Here is a 17,422-nt window from a genome sequence, read left to right on the forward strand (position 1 = left end):
GCTCTCTCCCGGCGCTCTCTCCCGGCGCGCTCTCTCCCGGCGCGCTCTCTCCCGGCGCGCGCCCTCCCAGCGCGCGCCCTCTCTCAGCACGAGCCGGCTCTCCTGGTTTCCGGGGGAGACGGAGAGATGGAACTGTGGGGATCAGAGAAGCTAACCTCCTCGGTGTCTCTCTGAATGTTTCCAGACAATGCTGCAGCTGTGTGGCGTGCTGACCCCACGGCCCGCTCAGTGAGCTGACCAGAGCGCCGCCACCCTCCCTGACCTGGCACTACACGAATGGCCCAGGGAAGCCGCCAGATTGACGTTCAGGTTTTGCACGAGCTGCTCCAGAAGTTCCCTGAGGTTCCCGAGGGTGTCGTGTCCCACTGTGTACGGCAGGTGAGTCACAGGTCAGAGGTCACACTGTGTGAGCGTGTCATCAGACCCGCGTACCTGTTTCAGCCTGTCCAGCTGTGACGGGTCAGTCGATGCCCTGCTCCATGTGTCAATAGAACCAACGTGATCTCCCTCTCTCTGTCTCTCTCTCCCTTCTTTCTCTCCCTTTCTCTCTCTCCCTCTCTCTGTCTCTCTCCCTTCTTTCTCTCCCTTTCTCTCTCTCCCTCTCTCTGTCTCTCTCTCCCTTCTTTCTCTCCCTTTCTCTCCCTCCCTCTCTCCTCTCTCCCTCTCTTTCTCCCTCTCTCTGTCTCTCTCCCTCTCTCTGTCTCTCTCTCCCTTCTTTCTCTCCCTTTCTCTCCCTCCCTCTCTCTCTCTCTCCCTCTCTGTCTCTCCCTCTCTCTGTCTCTCCCTCTCTCTGTCTCTCCCTCTCTCTGTCTCTCTCTCTCTCTGTCTCTCTCCCTCTCTCTGTCTCTCTCCCTCTCTCTGTCTCTCCCTCTCTCTGTCTCTCCCTCTCTCTGTCTCTCCCCCACTCTCCAGAACAACAACAGTTTGGACGCCTGCTGTGAGTACCTGTCCAAGGTGAGTCTGGGCTTCCTGTACAGCGAAGAGAACCTCCTCATCCCCGACGACCCCAGCTACCCCGGGCTCCGGAATCACATGACCCAGCTGAACCTGGGCCTGCAGTCTCATAATGTGCATGCGGCCCCTGTGAGAGACAACCTGAGGATGAACGGCAGCAGGACTCTGTCCCACAGCCTGAGCGACGGGCCCCTCCAGGGGGGACAGCCCCCCAGCGGAGACTTCTTCCAGCAGGAGCCTCAGTCGGCCCCCGTTCAGGTGCCCTCCAGCCTCAATGTGTTCGGAGCGATGGAGCACAAGCGCAAGCCCCAGCCTCCGCAGCACCTGGGGCTGTACCAGCTGGGGGGCAAAGGGCAGACCATGGGCCCCCAGCAGACCCCTCGTTTCAACCCCATCACTGTGACCCTGGCGCCCAACATCCAGACGGGCCGGAACACCCCCACCTCTTTGCACATACACGGCGGGCCCCAGTCAGGCCTGGGCAGTCCAGTGGGGAACTCCATCTACATCAGGCCTTACGTCACCCAGCCCGGCAGCACCCGGCAGCACCAGCAGCAGCAGGCCGGCCGGGCCCAGTACAGCCCCACCTCCCAGCCCCTGCAGCAGATCTACCAGATCTCCCACCCCTCCTCTCTGCCCGGCTCTTGGGCAGGCGCCGCCCCCCTCCCAGCACCCTCCTCCTCCCAGCACCCTCCTCCTCACAGCACCAGTCCCAGGGCCAGAAAACCTCCCACGTCTACATGCCCATCAGCTCCCCCACCAACCCCCAGGCCCCCTCCATCCTCCAGGCCCCGTCCAGCGGGCAGGCCTCCTCTGGGGTCTCCTCCACGGTCATGCCCACCTCCCTGGCCTCCTTCAGCCAGTACAACATCCAGAACATCTCCACTGGGCCGCGCAAGAACCAGATAGAGATCAAACTAGAGTCTCCTCAGAGGAGCAACTCCACCACCACCACGGCCGTGCTGCGCACCAGCAGCGGCCCCCGCTCCACCTCCTCCTCCTGCCCCTCCTCCTCCTCCTCCGTGGGGGCGGCCAGCGGCTCCACGGCCCCCCCTCTCCATCGGGGGCCCTGGGCTGAGCCGCAGCCAGCCCACTGTTTACATCTCCGCCAGCCCTCCCCCTGTAGCTGCTCCTCCCCCCGCCGACGAGGCCGTCATGGCCCCCACAGGCTCCCGCTCGCAGCCCAAGTTTTACATTTCTGCTAACGCCTCCAGCGACGAGGGAGGGGGGAGGAACCCCCCCACCGTCTACATCTCCCGCCAACCCCCCCATGCAGGGCCCGCCGGGGGCCAGGAACATAGGGGGCCAGATGAGCATGGGCCCCGCCTACATCCACCATCACCCCCCTAAATCCCGCGCCTCCATGGGCGGGGGGGGGGACGCCCGCCTCCCCACGGGTGGTGGTCACCCAGCCCAACACCAAGTACACTTTCAAAATCACTGTGTCCCCCAACAAGCCCCCCGCGGTCTCCCCCGGTGTGGTGTCCCCCACCTTCGAGCCCACCAACCTCCTCAGCCTCCCCTCCGACCACCACTTTGTGGAGCCGGAGGCTGAGCCCCTGGCCTCACACAGGGAGCGCCCCAGCGAGGCACGACGCCCCAGCACAGGCTCAGACGACGCAGCGTACACACAAGGTGAGAGCCCCCGGACGCTCTCTGTTGTTGTGCTTCTGAGGGGGTTAGGGGTTAGAGGTGAGGGCTTAGAGGTGAGGGCTTAGAGGTGAGGGCTTAGAGGTGAGGGCTTAGAGGTTAGAGGTTAAAGGGTAGGTAGGGGTTAGAGGTGAGGGGTTAGAGGTTAGAGGGTAGGGGTTAGGAGTTACAGGGTAGGGGTTAGGAATTAGAGGGTAGGGGTTAATGAATGTAAATGTAGAGGGTAGGGGTGAGGGGTTAGAGGGTAGAGATTACATTTACATGTAGTCATTTAGCAGATGCTCTTATCCAGAGCGACTTACAGTAAGTACAGGGACATACCCCCGAGGCAAGTAGGGTGAAGTGCCTTGCCAAGGACACAACGTCATTTTGCATGGCCGGGAATCGAACTGGCAACCTTCAGATTACTAGACCGATTCCCTAAATGCTCAGCCACCTGACTCCCCAAGCAGATTAGAGGTGAGGGGTTTAGGGTAGAGGTTAAGGGTTGGGGTTAGAGGGTAGGGGTTAGGCGTTATGGGTTTGGTGTTAGGGGTGAGAGGTTAGGGGTGTGGTGTTGGGGGTTTGGGGCTTACCCTAACCCTAGTTTTCTGTCTGTGAGGAGTGATGTACACAGACAGGCCTGGACGCCCTAGCAGGCTCCTCTGTTGTGCTGTGCGACTGGGTAACCAAGCCCACCCAGTAAGATGCATCTGGGTGGATGTTAGTTCTGCTGATGTTTGCTTGGATCATGTCATGTGAAGACGACTTGTGAAAGTGACAGATGAGAGTCAACATCCTATTTCAGAAGAGAATGTGGACACTCAGAACAGCACTGCCTCAGTAACAATACTGAATCATATAGGGTCTTGCCCACCAGAAGTAATTGCTTTTTCCACTCCATCCTGCCAAGGAAGCCATTTTTACTATTAAGTATGCTTGAAGCCTGTGTTTTCCAAGTTAGATTTTCATAATATTGACACTTAATGTTTTCTTTTTGGCTTTGTGTGTACTGTACACCAGTTCTCATAAAAAAGCTTTTAAAGTTTTCATGTGATCTAATGGAGAGGGAGGGATAGAGGGGGGGATAGAGGGGAAGGTGAGTGGTGGAGGGGGAGGGGGGTGGTGCAGGGGGGCGAGAGGGAGAGAGGGGGGAGTGGCTAGGGGCGAGAGGGGGGAGGGGGCGGGTAGAGGGGTTAACCCTGCGTGTGCAGTGTCACCCTGCCTGAGGCTGCTGCAGGCCTGCAGGGTGAGTCAGGCGCGTCGGAGCGCAGGCTTTTCCTTTTTTGGACTTCTGACTGGATTACGCGTGAGTCAGTGTCTGTGGCCTATCCCCTGGCGCTGCCGTGGCGACCGCGCGGAGCTTCTCCTGCTGCCGCGGCAACAACGCTCTGCTGCTGCTTATCTCCTACACGCAGGCATTCCTGCGTCACATGACTACCAGGCTGGAGGACACAGCTCTCTGGTTTGGAAGTGTCTGCCGGAGGGGGGAGGGGGGAGAGAGGAGGGGGGGGAGAGGGAGTGAGAGGAGGGGGGGGAGAGGGAGTGAGGAGGGGGGGAGAGGGAGTGAGGTGGGGGGGGAAGAGGGAGTGAGGTGGGGGGGGAAGAGGGAGTGAGGTGGGGGGGGGAAGAGGGAGTGAGGTGGGGGGGAAGAGGGAGTGAGGTGGGGGGGAAGAGGGAGAGAGGTTGGGGGGGAAGAGGGAGTGAGGTGGGGGGGGGAAGAGGGAGTGAGGTGGGGGGGAAGAGGGAGTGAGGTGGGGGGGGAAGAGGGAGTGAGGTGGGGGGGAAGAGGGAGTGAGGTGGGGGGCTTAGCTGTTGTGTTTGACAGCTTGTTGTCCCGAGGCAGGAGGTTTATATTTCTTGAGGAACAAAGGTTTACGCTGTTGTACACAAACAGACCGTTCTTAGACTCCAGGCATGGAGGGATAGTTACTATGAGATTCTAGCTCTCCCATTTTCCCACAGTGTCTCTGAGACGTATAATGTGTGTGTGTGTGTGTGCTCCCTCTCTCGCAGCCCTGCTAGTCCACCAGAAGGCTCGTATGGAAAGGCTGTGGCACGAGCTGGAGTTGAAGAAGAAGAAACTGGAGAAGCTAAAAGAGGAAGTGAACGAGATGGAGAACGACCTCACCAGGAGAAGACTAGAACGCTCCAACTCTGTTTCTCAGATCCCCTCTGTAAGTCTCCCTCCCCCTCCCCCTCCCCCCCTCCTCCCCCCTGTAAGTTCCCCTCCCTCCTCCTCCCCCCCTCCCTCCGCCTCCCCCCTGTAAGTCCCCCTCCCCCTCCCCCTCCCTCCTCCTCCCCCCTCTATCCTCCCTCCGCCCTCCCCTCCACCCCTCCCTCCCTCCCCCCTCTCACCCCCCTCCTCCCCCCTGTAGGTCCCCCTCCCCTCCTCCTCCCCCCTCCCTCCTCCACCCCCTCCCTCCCCCCTCCCCTCCCTCCACCTCCTCCCCTCTGTAAATCCTCCTCACCTCCCTCCCTCCCTCCTCCTCCCCTCTGTAAGTCCCCCTCCCTGCCCCCCCTCCCTCCTGCCCCCCTCCCTCCCTCCTCCTCCCCTCTGTAAGTCCTCCTCCCCCCTCTCTCCTCCTCCCCCCTCTCCCTCCGCCTCCCCTGTGCTGCCGGGATGCAGGAGATGATTATAGGTTGTTTTCAGGACAGGTTAATAACATGTCCTGGCAGATCTCTGACTTGACAAGAACCTCTCTCTCTTTTTGTATTTTTATTTTTTTATACTTGTGTCCATATTTGCTGTTGAATGAATCATGATGAATCACCACAAAATAACACACACAAAAAAAAAATTCTCCAGGGCTTCCAGTATGTTTGCTTTATTTTCGAGGAAACCGTGTTTCTTAAGTCATGTTTATGTTCACCTCAGAGCCGGATCAAGCTGCTTTGACTGAATGTTGAATCAGCTAATTTGCAGTTACTCTGGAGTTTTAATTGAGAGGAAAACATCTGTGTGTGTGTGGGGGAGGTTAAGAGCCTGGTGTTGATCTCAATAGAGTGTGTGTGTGTGTGTGTGTGTGTGAGAGAGAGATCTAGCAGACCTGTAGTTGTCCCAGTGTGAGACTTGTGGCCCAGTGTGCTCCTCGGTGGCTTGTACAGGCTTGTGATTCAGACAGCACATCTCAGCCTCCGCATCTGTCACCTCGTGCTTCACATGACCCTGTTTCCTTCTCTGTCAGATTGAGGAAATGCAGCAGTTGCGATGCAAAAACAGGATACTGCAGATCGACATTGACTGCTTAACCAAAGAAATCGATCTCCTTCAAACACGAGGTAGGAAGTTTGGCCCACCGTGGGGGTGTTTGTGCCATGTGGTGTACCGCCGGTGTGTGTACCACCAGCTGTGTGTGTGTGAGTGTGTGTGTGTGTCTGTGTGTGGGTGGTTGGAATGCAAGCACTGGAATTCAGCCTATTGGCAAGGGTTTGTAAATGCTGCATATCTCTTTATTGTACCTTTGCAAGGAGGCGGGGGGGGGGGGGGGGTGGTGTAGCTGGCCTTTGTCCTCCAGCGACAGGGCTCAGTGTGGTGGGTGTGGTGGTTAGTGGGGGTGGTGAGAGAGAGGGGGGGGGGGGGGGGGCTCAGTAGACCTGCTGTTCCTGGTCACATCCCCTCTGCACGCGCTGTCAAGGTGCTGCCATTGTAATGTTAACTACCAGTTGTTTCCTGAATTGCATCCTGTAGCTGGATGGTAATAAGGGATTTATCGCTCCCCTGGTAGGACCTCGCGGCCCACAGTCTCATTCACCAGCGCAGTAGTTAGCCACTCACAGGTGGCCTAGGAGACACTGCTGCCCCACGTCAAACGTTACGGCCTTGTTTTCACCGTTTTTCCTTTTATTCTTTTCTGTTTAGCAGTGTTCTTTCCTAAGGTGTTAGGATTTAATGATGGGCATCCCACTGACTCGGGGTCAGTCAGCTTCTAGTGGTTCTTAGGATTTTGTCTCAAACTCTGTGGGGGTTAAGAGATTGAAATCCCTGTTTTTCATTGGTTGCAGGACCACACTTCAACCCCAGTCTCATTTATAACTTCTATGACAACATTGGCTTCCTAGGTCCTGTCCCACCCAAACCTAAAGGTACTTTATCTGTTGGTAAGTTTAGAGAAGGCTGTATGATGCCCTCTTGACAACCCTTCTCTGGTTCCAATCACCCTCTCTCTCTCTCTCTCTCTCTCTCTCTCTCTCTCTCGCTCTCTCTCGCTCTCTCGCTCGATTCTCCGTTTGCCTGCCTATGAAGTTTTATAGTTTGACGTTTGTCATTTAGAAACTTGGATTTGTGTTCGAGGCTCTTTCAATCAAAGTGTTTCATGATCGTGTCCTCTCTCATGTAATATGCTCCTTCTGGATTTTCCGTAACGTTCCAGTTGGTTCTGTGTTTCGTATCATCCACTGTGTTTCTTCATCTCTGCTCTGTCTCCTTTGTTTTCCTTCCATCGCTCCCTCCCTCTCTCCCTCCATCGCTCCCTCCCTCCATCGCTCCTTCCTGTGTGGCCTGTTCAGATCCAGAGGGCCAGGGGACTGACAGGAGAGGGTGTAGATTCAATGTCACCTCCAAGCTCACCATGGAGCCCTCCCCCGCCTCTCCCCCCGCCCCTCCCCCCGCTCTCCCTCTGGGTTGGTACCTCTGTCCCTCCTCCTCCACCGCCGGCTCTTCTCCCCTCCGTCTGTCCCCCCTCTGCATGTCTCTGCACCTCTCTGTCCTCCTCATGCTGGGGCCTCCCCCTCTGTCCCTGAACACCTCTCTGAACAGTCAGACGCTCACCTCCTCACTCTTGTTTGTGACGGATGTGATGTGTGTGTTTGGTAGATTACCCTCCTGTGATTGTGTGATGTTGTATCCGTGGATGACAGTGTGTTTGTGTGTGTGTGTGTGTGTATCCGTGTGGTGTGGTGACTCCTCTCTCTGTCTCCCGGCTGCAGACTCGAGCAGTAAGGGTGTAAGGACGGTATCAGGCCAGGAGGAGGACGAGGGGACGCATTGGAACTGCACGGCCTGCACGTTCCTCAACCACCCCGCCCTCAACCGCTGTGAACAGTGTGACTTCCCCCGGCACTTCTGAGCCACACACGCCTCCCTATCTCCCTCCGCCTTCCAGCAGAGCAAAAAAATATATACAATACTAGAAAGGCCTTTTTTTCTTCTAGTTGGATGAAAATGGACAGGGTTAGTTGCTTTTTTTTCCCCCAATGTGGCTTGTTTCTTTCCCCTCCATGGTTTGTTGAATGCTGTCCATCGAAGGCTGGACTGGATAGTGTTTACAGGTGGTTAGTGACTCAGCAGAGACAGCAGACTTGGATGACCATACCTTCTCTTGGAAACTCTGCATGCGTGGGGTCCATCCTCCATCCCCCACCTCCTACACACACACACACACACACACACTTAAAAGGCAACATTACCCAAGGGGAGGCCTCACTGCTTCTATTTACAGTATTATCAGAATGTTGTCCTGTAGGGTCATGGCACAAACACACACACAAAGAAAAACTTGCACACGTCAACAACAAACCAACATGGGTGCCTGCGTACCTTTGCTGATGTATTTTATTATTTTTTTTCTTCTGTGGCGGCACAATCAGGCATGGGAACTTGGGAACCGCCACAGCTGCCACCTGAAGGGAAAACGAACAGACTACTTTTAGTTTGGTTGCTGTTTCTACCGGATGATAAGGGGAAGCTAGCTTTGTTACTGCCACCAAAACTTGCCTCTCGCCCTTCCAAGTAGTGCCCCTTTCGAGGCTGCGTCTCTTCGATCTACAGGAAACAAACCCCCCCAAAAAGGAAACTAAATTGCATGCGTGTACAGTACATGAAGGGAAGAGATGCCCTTGAGATTTTCACTGTACATCTTTTTAGAATGTGCCTTAAATGCCTTCTTCTTCCTCACACTATGAATCACTTGTATTTCCTGTAAGTATAGCTTTATAGACTTTATTAGCTTTTGTTTTTGTCTTTTTTTGTGCCTTCAACAAATAAGCACGCTGTCCCTCTTTAAGCTTTTACTTGATTTCTGTGAGATTTGAAGCGTCGCTGTAGCAGAGCAGTACGTCAGTGGAAACGAACGCAGCCCCAAAGCTTCGGCGCCACTGCGTTCTTCACCGCTCTGTAAACGCAGACCTTCTCGTGTACGATCTGCGGATGCAGGAAAGTCGAGAGATGGAGGAATTTCGTGGACGCCAGAGATCTTGGACTGGCAAAAAAAAAAAAAAAAAAAAAAGCAAATGACAAACTGCCATCTTATCTGACAACTGGAATGTAGGTTTAATATTTGGGGACTTTGACACCTTCGTGCCAGAAGAGACTCATGGACGGTTCATCCAAACCAATTACATCTAAACAGAAGCATGTAAGATGGAATTGTATCCTATTATATTGTAAGGTGTTCCTCCCTGTACAGTTTGGTGAAAGGCAACTGTTTCCTGATGGCTTTCAGAATATGCGTAGTTGCTATGCAGTATAAATTGGGTTTTCATGAGTGTACCAAAGATCAGGATGAATATGTTTTAATGTTTTAAGTATTCCTGTTTCCAATCAAGAAATATTTATGTAGGGATATGTGACCTGTATTCTCCCTCACAGAATTGTTGAGGAACTCCACAAAACAATACAGTACAAAAATGACAGTGGTTATTTCAAACATTATAAAAACAACTGTCCTCTTTGTACAATCTTACTCTTATTGGGTTTCATTTGTCTTGTGAAGCTTCTGCTTGACGAGGATGGTTTCAAAGTTTACTATTTTAATTACTTTACCCTAATTGTGGAATCGTTTTTCACATGCGATATGCTGCCTCACATTACTGCCTTAGGTGTTTGTATTGATAATCTGTGCGTTCACAAATCAAGATGCCATTTTCAAAACCAAAACAGATTATCGTTGGAGAAAAAGCGATCAATTTAAGAAATCGTAGTCTAAAATCAGTAGTTGTCTCTTAAGCACTTATGCGATACTATTTCTCGTAAACCAAAGACAAACCAAAGAAAGCTTGATCTGCAGCTCTGTGTGAAATTGGTTCATACATGTTTTATTAATTAAAAAATAATAAATTGGATATCTAAAGTGTTTTTGATTTTAGCTGGGAAAACTGTCTTTGTAACAGATAAGTTATTTGTAAAAATAAAAAAAAATCTATTCTGAAATTCTCTTCCTCTTCGATCGATCTGGAATCGACTCGCATTTCGTTTCCTTTGGAAGCCCTATTCCTCTTCTCTCCAGTAGATGGCGCTAAAGACGCACAAAGTTGGTGACAATAACTAAGTGGTGAGTGAAGAAAGCTTTTTCTTTAATCCTCTAAAGTATGATACAAAAAACACAATAGACAATAATAAAAATAAGTACTTTTATTTAACGTATTACAAAATCATGAAACATTCAGGAAAGTATCATTCGGTATATCAAGTACAGGCAACTAGCCCTTCAATTCTTTAGTATAGCTTTCCTCATTTTGAGGCTACATAGAAAAACAGCACTTGCTGTTTTGATAATCTCCAGGCATCTCCAGGCCAATGCTAGGTGCAAAATAAAATAGCATCCGTAAAGAGTAGTGCATTGCACTTGTACAAATCACGAGAAATACAGATGAGGCTGCTACATTTTCAAGCTTCCTCCTGAGGAATTGTTACTTTGGCATGTTTTAATGCTATGGAAGAATGAAATCAGGAGACTGCTACCTCAGAAGGAGCAGTGGCTGGTTCTGAAGCTGTGGATGAGAGGGACCAGCTTGTCCATGTCCAAGATGTGTGGGTACTGGCTCATCACCTGCTCCACCATGCTCTGAGGGAACAGGGTACTCAGCTGGATGCTTACATTCCTTCTGTCCTCACCCGAGAAGCAGTCTTCCCTAAGCCCTGCCCCCACGTCAGAGGGGCACTGGCCCCAGGGGTAGTCTGGAAGGCTGTGGCTGTGCCGGGGTGAGTAGTAGCCCAAGAGGGCGTTCTCATCTCTGGGGAACGGGCCTGGGTAGGAGCCTCTCCCTGCGGAGGGCAGGGACGGGGCCCGGAGGTGTGTCTGCTGGCCGTAGACGACTTGGTTGCATGCTGGGAGCTTACAGGAGCGAGGCCGGTCACAGCCACACTGAGGCACCCTGCCGGGGGTGTGGTAGCCCCCCGAGGAGAGGTGCCCCTGTATCCCGAAGCTGTAGTAGCAGTCTTCGCTGCCCTGGCTGCATCCCGCCACCCCGCTGCTGTAGGCGTAGGACACACCCTTGGGGTAGCTCCTGGAAGAGTCCTGAATATAGAGCCTGGACAAGGAGCTGTCCATGGACCCGAAGGCCTCGTCTGTGTCCGGGCTGGGGCAGAGGCGGGGGCTGGGGCAGAGGCGAGGGCTGGGGCAGAGGCGGAGGCTGGGCGGATGCAGCAGACCAGGGCTTCCTGAGTCTCTCTGCTGGGTGAACAGTTCACAAGAGGAGGACCTGTGGGAATGGTCCTCTGTTCTAATTGGAGGCGGGGTGGAGGGATATCTGTACTGCTGAGTGGCGCGGTCAGGCTCGTGATACGGGGCTGTGTACATAAGTGTCTCCTGACCGCTCCCCTGACTCCCAGCTGGGAGGACATACGGCTGCTCTCTCTCTGCTGCAGGCTTGCTCTTTGCTCGCAGCTCATCTGCCACGGACAGCTGTGATTGGTTGGAACGCTCTGGGTGGTAGAATTTGCACTTCACTCCGTAAGTACACTTCTTTCCTGGAAGAAACAAATAAGAGATAGGCTTTCAAAGCGCAGCCAACAGATGTAATCCTCTATCCCTTAAAGAGACTGTCAACAAGGAAGTTGTGAGTGTCTGAGTGCACTGTAAGCCTCTTCCCTTCTGTCTGCAGAACTGTAAACACACTTAGCTAGGCAAACCAATTAGATCTAAGCTCTTGCCTACTTTTGTTTCCTAGGTACACAGTGCAGGGCTGAGGGTCATCTGTACTCGATTTACAGGACTAATCCCAGGCCTGACGTTTGCTCTAAGGATGTATTTGCCAGAGGATTGATGAAAAGGTATCTTTTGTTTGTAAGCAGCGCACTGCAGCCTTGGAGACGAGCCACTCGCTCAGTGCCAACTGACTGACAGGCAGCCAGGAGAAATCACAACTACCCACACTGCTAATCACATCCCACGTAGCATGTTCAAGTTGGATGTGTTACAAATAACTCCCTCTAGTGAATGGAAAAGGGTCTGACAGGACACCAGGACAGAGGGGCATTCTTCTGTACCTACCATATGGGCAATGCTGCTGTTTGTTCTCCAGGGTCCAGGGCTTATTCCTTAGAAAGTTGTCAATCGTTGGTCCATTTCTTCCCAGCGGATCGTCTGGTGGCATGAACCTTAAATGTAAAATTGTTATTAATTGTTTGAAGGTTTTTTTCTCATCATTGTTCGGTTATTTTTAGGGTACAAACAGAAGTCATATATGCTCCCTATAGTTTCACCCAAAAGTGATTACTGCCTGCCAACGCAGTCTGTTTCAGTTTCATTCTCAGCTTTCGGTCTTACTTGTCATTGGCAAAGGAGTACATGAGCAGCCTCTCCTCAATGAACTTCTTCCACTGGGGCTTCTCGATCTGCAGGTCACGGTAGTTGTCGTTGGACACGATGATGCCGTCAGAATCGTAGGCCAGTTTGATGATGTAGCGATCGTCGTAGCACACCACCCGCTTCCCGTTAACGCAGCGAGACGGGGTAAACACCAGGATCTTCCTCTTCTCCAAGTCATGCAGGATGTGCTGATCTGAAGATTTTAAGATTTGGATTTGTCAACATATGAATCATCAAGATGAGACCAACGCTGATAAGCACGTTAGCGGTTCTTAATAGCGATCTAGTGGTGTGTTTGCATTCCAGAGTTAAACATCCGAAGTTACTTTCTGTGATGTAAAATACCTCTGTACTGGCCTATTTTTAGTATTGAACAGCAGCTACACAGTGCCACCTCGCCCTGGTCAGGTGTTAAAGCAGGAATCTCACCTGTGATGGGGGCCTCAGGGCGTGGTTGCTCCTTCCTCCAAAGAGGCACGAACACAGTGATGTCACGGATACCCCTCTCCCAGAACCACCTCACAGCCAGCTGCAGCCCGCGACACGAAAACAACTTCTTGTTGCCATGGCTGCGGAAAGGGGACAACAGCACAACATTAGCTTCCCTTTTCTGTTTGACAAGGACGTCTCTTCGACCCTTTTCAGGAACTAAGCTGTGAGTCAATAATTCCATATCATGTGAACGCAGAACCGTACCAAAAGGAACATGGCCTGAAGTTATTTAAGAAACTTCAAAGAAACAAAAATATATTTCTAGAAAATCGTGAAACTGGAAAAGCAGGAAGTAAAAGGGTATTTTTTTCTTCTCAGCACTCCTCAGTTCTTACGTAGAACTGTAGCTATGTACTCTATGCTTGCAAGTTACTATTATTAAACATCAACTGAAGATATCAATCTGAAATTTTGAACAATATCACAGCTACAACTTCCTGTGTGATAGTATCTGCCCTGATCCGGGTAAGGTTTCAGAGATGTCAGATGAGACAATGTGGAATCCTAAAGCCATTTGAAGGCACTATGAACTCTTGGATGAGTGTCTTGCTACAACAGCTTCCCTCCCCACCGTAACATGATCATGTGGAGGGGCCTCACATGTTCATAGAAGGTGTTTGTGGCTGAAGGCAGCAGTATGGAACATTGGGCTTTCCCTTCTGTACTCTAACAGGAAGTGGCAGGTTGCTTTGCATATAACAGGCTACCGGAGACGAGACCTTGTGACATCCAAAACCATTAGGGAGGGGTCTGATACCTGACAAACCAGAGAAGCACTACAATGGTATTATGCAAGCACAAAGAATATTATAAAGAAATGTCTTTGTATTAAAAAGAGCTTTGAGCTTTTCCATTTTTTTTTATTTTTTTTATTTTTTTTTTTACCCAATTCCTGAGTGTACTCAGTGAGTATTCCACTGATGAATTATTAGCCGTTATTTCACACTACTATTACTGGGACTGGATTTTCAGTTTTCAGAAGTGCTAGGCCACCTGCCTGCCACCACAGATTCCTCTTTGTGTTTCACAGACACACAGACACACCACTCTCACTTCCTACTCACTTCATGAGGAAGTGGGGGGAATATAATCTGTGAAATGGAACTGAAGTTGATATGGGAGTGTGACACACACACACACAACTGTAAGTACCTGCAGAGTCCTGTACACCGAACAAAAACATTGTGACACTCAAACATTAGACATGATTCAGTTTCTTAACCTTTGTGACGCTCCCACGTGTTGCGACAACTTTACCTCATACAAAAATAAAGTGAAGCATTTTCTTTTAACCGTCGGGCTGTCTAACACCCCCCACAGCGCGAATGTTAAAATAAAATGCTTTTTATTTGTTTTTGTATTGGGTAAAGTTGTCGCAGCACCCGAAGGCAGCATAAGGGTTAATCTTTTATAGGGATAAATCTACAAAGTTCCTGGAGCCTACCTTATGGCCACATTGCTCCCATCGATGACCACCGGTCTAAAGCCGCCAGTGGAGTCTCTTTCTGCTGAGTTTCTGAGCTGGAGGGGTGGTGGGCTGGAGCTGGTGCTGGCCTGTGGTGGACTACATCCTCTGGGGATCAACTGAGGGCTGTTGTGGGCAGGCCGGCTGGGTGTGGAGCTCGTGGTGTCTGTGGAGCTGCTGGTCTGGCAGGTCTTGATCAGTTCCTCCAGGATGTCGTTGGTCTGGGCTTCGTGGTGGAGGCTCTCCAACACCCGCAGGATGTCCCTGTGGGAGTAGCCCAGCTTGAGGAAGCGCTCCACTCTGCCCTGCTTGTGGTCCATGCTGACACAGGGCTCTCTGATGCCTGTGTGTGTGTGTGTCTGCGTTGGGGAGCTGTTCCTCCTCCCTGCTTCTCTCTCTCTCTCAGGACTGTCTGCTGGGGGGATCCTTCTCGTTGCTTACTTGTATCTTGTCACTCCACATCAACGGTGTCAGTTTTGGAAACACTGACAAGCGACACGGGGGGTGGAGGAAGAGACCGGCATTCTCTGGCACTGTAAACACAGGAAGGCTGAGGTGAAGTGGGAGTTTTTAGACACTGAATGTGGTTCGACACACAATGCTAAAAGCAGCTCTCCTCGCCACAACCTCATGGTAGCACACGCATGCACACACATGCTTGCGTCATGCTGGTCGAGAAACCCCCCCCCCATGGATCAATAAAAGGCCCTCATTTCATGTTGTCAAGGTTACTTGAGGGAAGTCAGTTTCATAACAAACACACTGTAAATGGAATCAATTAGATATTTTCATCAAATGACCAGATCTTAAACGGATTCTCCCTCACCTCAATTCACATGTGTGCCTCTGTAGAACAGTCTGGAAAAACCCCAGGAGTTCTTATACAAATACAGGTATTTCATGCTAAGAACTGGGAGTGGAACACGCATTTAACTTTCTTTGTAGAAACATGCACTGACAATGGTGCTCTATTCTGAGAATGGAATGTAGTGTTTCATGTCTAACTATAGTTTGAAACACTGATCTATATATAACAGTCAATAGATTATTTAAATTTTATTTTAGTCATTTAGCAGACGCTCTTATCCAGAGCGACTTACAGTAAGTACAGGGACATTCCCCCCAAGGCAAGTAGGGTGAAGTGCCTTGCCCAAGGACACAACGTCATTTTGCACGGCCGGGAATCGAACTGGCAACCTTCAGATTACTAGCCCTATTCCCTAACCGCTCAGCCACCTGACTCCCATACATTCAACATACATCACAGATTTGTAGTTATGTGTTTCTTACAAGTTCCATTATACATTCAGTATAGCAGTATGTATTTTTCTGAACATGTAGTTTTATTATCTTTAAAATCCCATATCTCTCATCCATTTAGTTTGCTCAAGCTTTCCACCCAATACTACTTAACTATCAAAAGATGTTCAAAGATGTGAAAAATAAGCAGTTTGAGGAATACATGCTTCAAAAGAATCAAATGTCAATATCTGACTTCACACGTGGAACAACAGCAGGCTCGGCATAATTCTGCCACAGGTCACTGGCTCTGAGAAAAGGCAGTCATTAATCATTCTTCAAAATGTACTTTAGCTAACCTCACACTCCAGAGATAACACAAGATTTATGTGCAGCATGGATCTCCCAGTCTTGCAAAACTACAAGCTACACCAAACCACATCCTTCCCAGCTTAACATCTTCAACGCAAAGATAGAATCTGTGTAGACTCAGAGATCCACTCTAATCTTGAAGTCAGGGAAAAAGTCAGTTAGCGCCTCCTAGCTGGTCCCACACCAGTACGGCTCCATACCCACCCAAACTGTACTGCTGGAGCAGTATCGCTTCTGCTTCAAACAAACATGTCTGAACTAGACGTACACTGGCCAGTGTGAAGCAAAGTACAGTATTCTTGGTGGCGTGGTCAATGATCTGCCTGTGTTTGTACTTACATTCTTACGTTCAGTGAGTAGTGGACTGGATCCTCGGCTTGCCCGGGAGAGAGCCTCTGTGCTTGCTGTATGAGCCTCACCCTGACTGAGCGTGTGTGTGTGTGTGCTCATTCTAGTCATAGGAGGAAGTTGTCTGAGGGCTGGCTCAGAGCCGGTCGGCAAGGAAGCAAGTCTTTATTTAATCATTCCACTTCCTCATCCCAGAACCAGCACTGCCTTCAGGGGGTGTCTGAGGGTTTACGATCCCACACAATTAGCTGTTCTTCTTGGTTTGAGATTACCGAAAACATGAGGTGTTCCCCTCAACTGGTTCTGTGTAGTCACCGAGGTCTCTCTTCTTCTGTGGTTTTACAGTAACAGACCATCAAGAGGACTACATGTTGATTCAAACAAAGATTTCATTCATGAGTAATTGTCGAATGAAGTGGCTAAGTAATGAAGCACTGTATTTGTATGGATTCTTTCCCCCCTTAATATAATTCCATGTTGGTAGGGTATGCTGGAAGGAGCTAAATAGGAAGAATACTATCAGACATGCCGATACATATTCTCAAGAGGATTTTAGATATCTTCAGTTAGCACGTTAACTTAACAGGAAGTTGTCCTATCACTACAGTTTAGACTTTGTCTACATTAGACTTTGTACTATGGTTTTTATTCATTTTATTTTATCATCACCATCCTCATCATGTACTTGGTCATCCATGTAGGGCATAAAATTAAATCCATAAACAATCCAATGCTTCAATTAGTCAGTCTTAGATTTAAAGAGTCTGGTGGCTGAGCGGTGAGGGAGTCAGACTAGTAATCCGAAGGTTGCCAGTTCGATTCCCAGTCATGCCAACTGACGTTGTGTCCTTGGGCAAGGCACTTCACCCTACTTGCCTCGGGGGGATTGTCCCTGTACTTACTGTAAGTCGCTCTGGATAAGAGCGTCTGCTAAATGACTAAATGTAAAGAGTATTCCTATAAAAAAAATAGCTACCTTGTCATTTTAGTTCCTGTAATGAAATGTGTTTTTGTTACCACACCTAAGCAGAATGAAAGCTACGTTCTGTAATGATATGACACCACAAAAGATTCCTGGATGATTTGCGTAACACAAGCCTCTGTAGACAACACACAAAGCAAGCACAATGAGGATTCCTATAAGGGAATATTGTTAGGACAACTAGGAAGAAAACCACCTGGATGAGGGAACTCGCTCCACCATTCCCTCACTCATATCACACCCCAAACTCGAGATTGTTGCCTGATGGTACAATGATAACCCGCAAATGACACAGATAAGATTCCTGGAAACTGTATTTCTCTAGAACACATGTGTTCTCATTTTTCATCCTTGAGGTTAGTTAGGTTGGATTTGTTAACGGTTTTTGAGAAGACAGTGAGTGTTGGCAGG

At 50.3% G+C, this 17,422-nt stretch overlaps 2 protein-coding genes across 4 annotated transcripts in view; one reads left to right on the forward strand and one right to left on the reverse strand.

Annotated features, from left to right (window-relative positions):
- The window catches only part of tab2 (TGF-beta activated kinase 1 (MAP3K7) binding protein 2), a 23,009-nt gene extending 14,187 nt beyond the window's left edge, over positions 1-8,822 (forward strand). The window contains 10 exon segments of the mRNA XM_067241986.1: positions 185-378; positions 913-1,642; positions 1,645-2,003; positions 2,005-2,211; positions 2,213-2,323; positions 2,325-2,589; positions 4,600-4,760; positions 5,772-5,865; positions 6,589-6,684; positions 7,513-8,822. Of these exon segments, the coding sequence (XP_067098087.1) occupies positions 277-378; positions 913-1,642; positions 1,645-2,003; positions 2,005-2,211; positions 2,213-2,323; positions 2,325-2,589; positions 4,600-4,760; positions 5,772-5,865; positions 6,589-6,684; positions 7,513-7,652 (2,265 nt within the window). The 5' untranslated portion in view covers positions 185-276 and the 3' untranslated portion in view covers positions 7,653-8,822.
- Positions 8,823-10,170: 1,348 nt separating this feature from the next.
- LOC136948125 (ribonuclease ZC3H12A-like) lies at positions 10,171-16,104 on the reverse strand. Of its 3 annotated transcripts, none has more exons than XM_067242434.1 (6): positions 16,021-16,104; positions 14,050-14,603; positions 12,543-12,682; positions 12,072-12,306; positions 11,796-11,902; positions 10,171-11,272 (listed from the first exon to the last, which is right to left on the reverse strand). In XM_067242434.1, exons 2-6 carry the CDS (start codon positions 14,388-14,390, stop codon positions 10,266-10,268), a joined length of 1,830 nt encoding a protein of 609 aa, XP_067098535.1. In that variant the 5' UTR covers positions 14,391-14,603; positions 16,021-16,104; the 3' UTR covers positions 10,171-10,265. The 3 variants fall into 3 exon arrangements, with proteins under 3 accessions (XP_067098535.1, XP_067098537.1, XP_067098536.1); XM_067242436.1 differs by having other exon boundaries at positions 14,050-14,620; positions 16,021-16,086; XM_067242435.1 differs by lacking the exon at positions 16,021-16,104 and having other exon boundaries at positions 14,050-14,746.
- Positions 16,105-17,422: the final 1,318 nt, after the last annotated feature.

This window comes from Osmerus mordax, chromosome 8 (assembly GCF_038355195.1).
Source record: "Osmerus mordax isolate fOsmMor3 chromosome 8, fOsmMor3.pri, whole genome shotgun sequence".
Taxonomy (NCBI): domain Eukaryota; kingdom Metazoa; phylum Chordata; class Actinopteri; order Osmeriformes; family Osmeridae; genus Osmerus; species Osmerus mordax.

Bases quoted from the DNA above. Each gene is read 5' to 3' on its own strand.
- LOC136948125 (XM_067242434.1), bottom strand. From the start codon at position 14,390: ATGGACCACAAGCAGGGCAGAGTGGAGCGCTTCCTCAAGCTGGGCTAC. The intron at 12,307-12,542 runs GTGAGATTCCTG...TAAAATCTTCAG, and splicing joins CCCTGAGGCCCCCATCACAG to ATCAGCACATCCTGCATGAC. The intron at 11,903-12,071 runs GTAAGACCGAAA...TTTACATTTAAG, and splicing joins TACTCCTTTGCCAATGACAA to GTTCATGCCACCAGACGATC.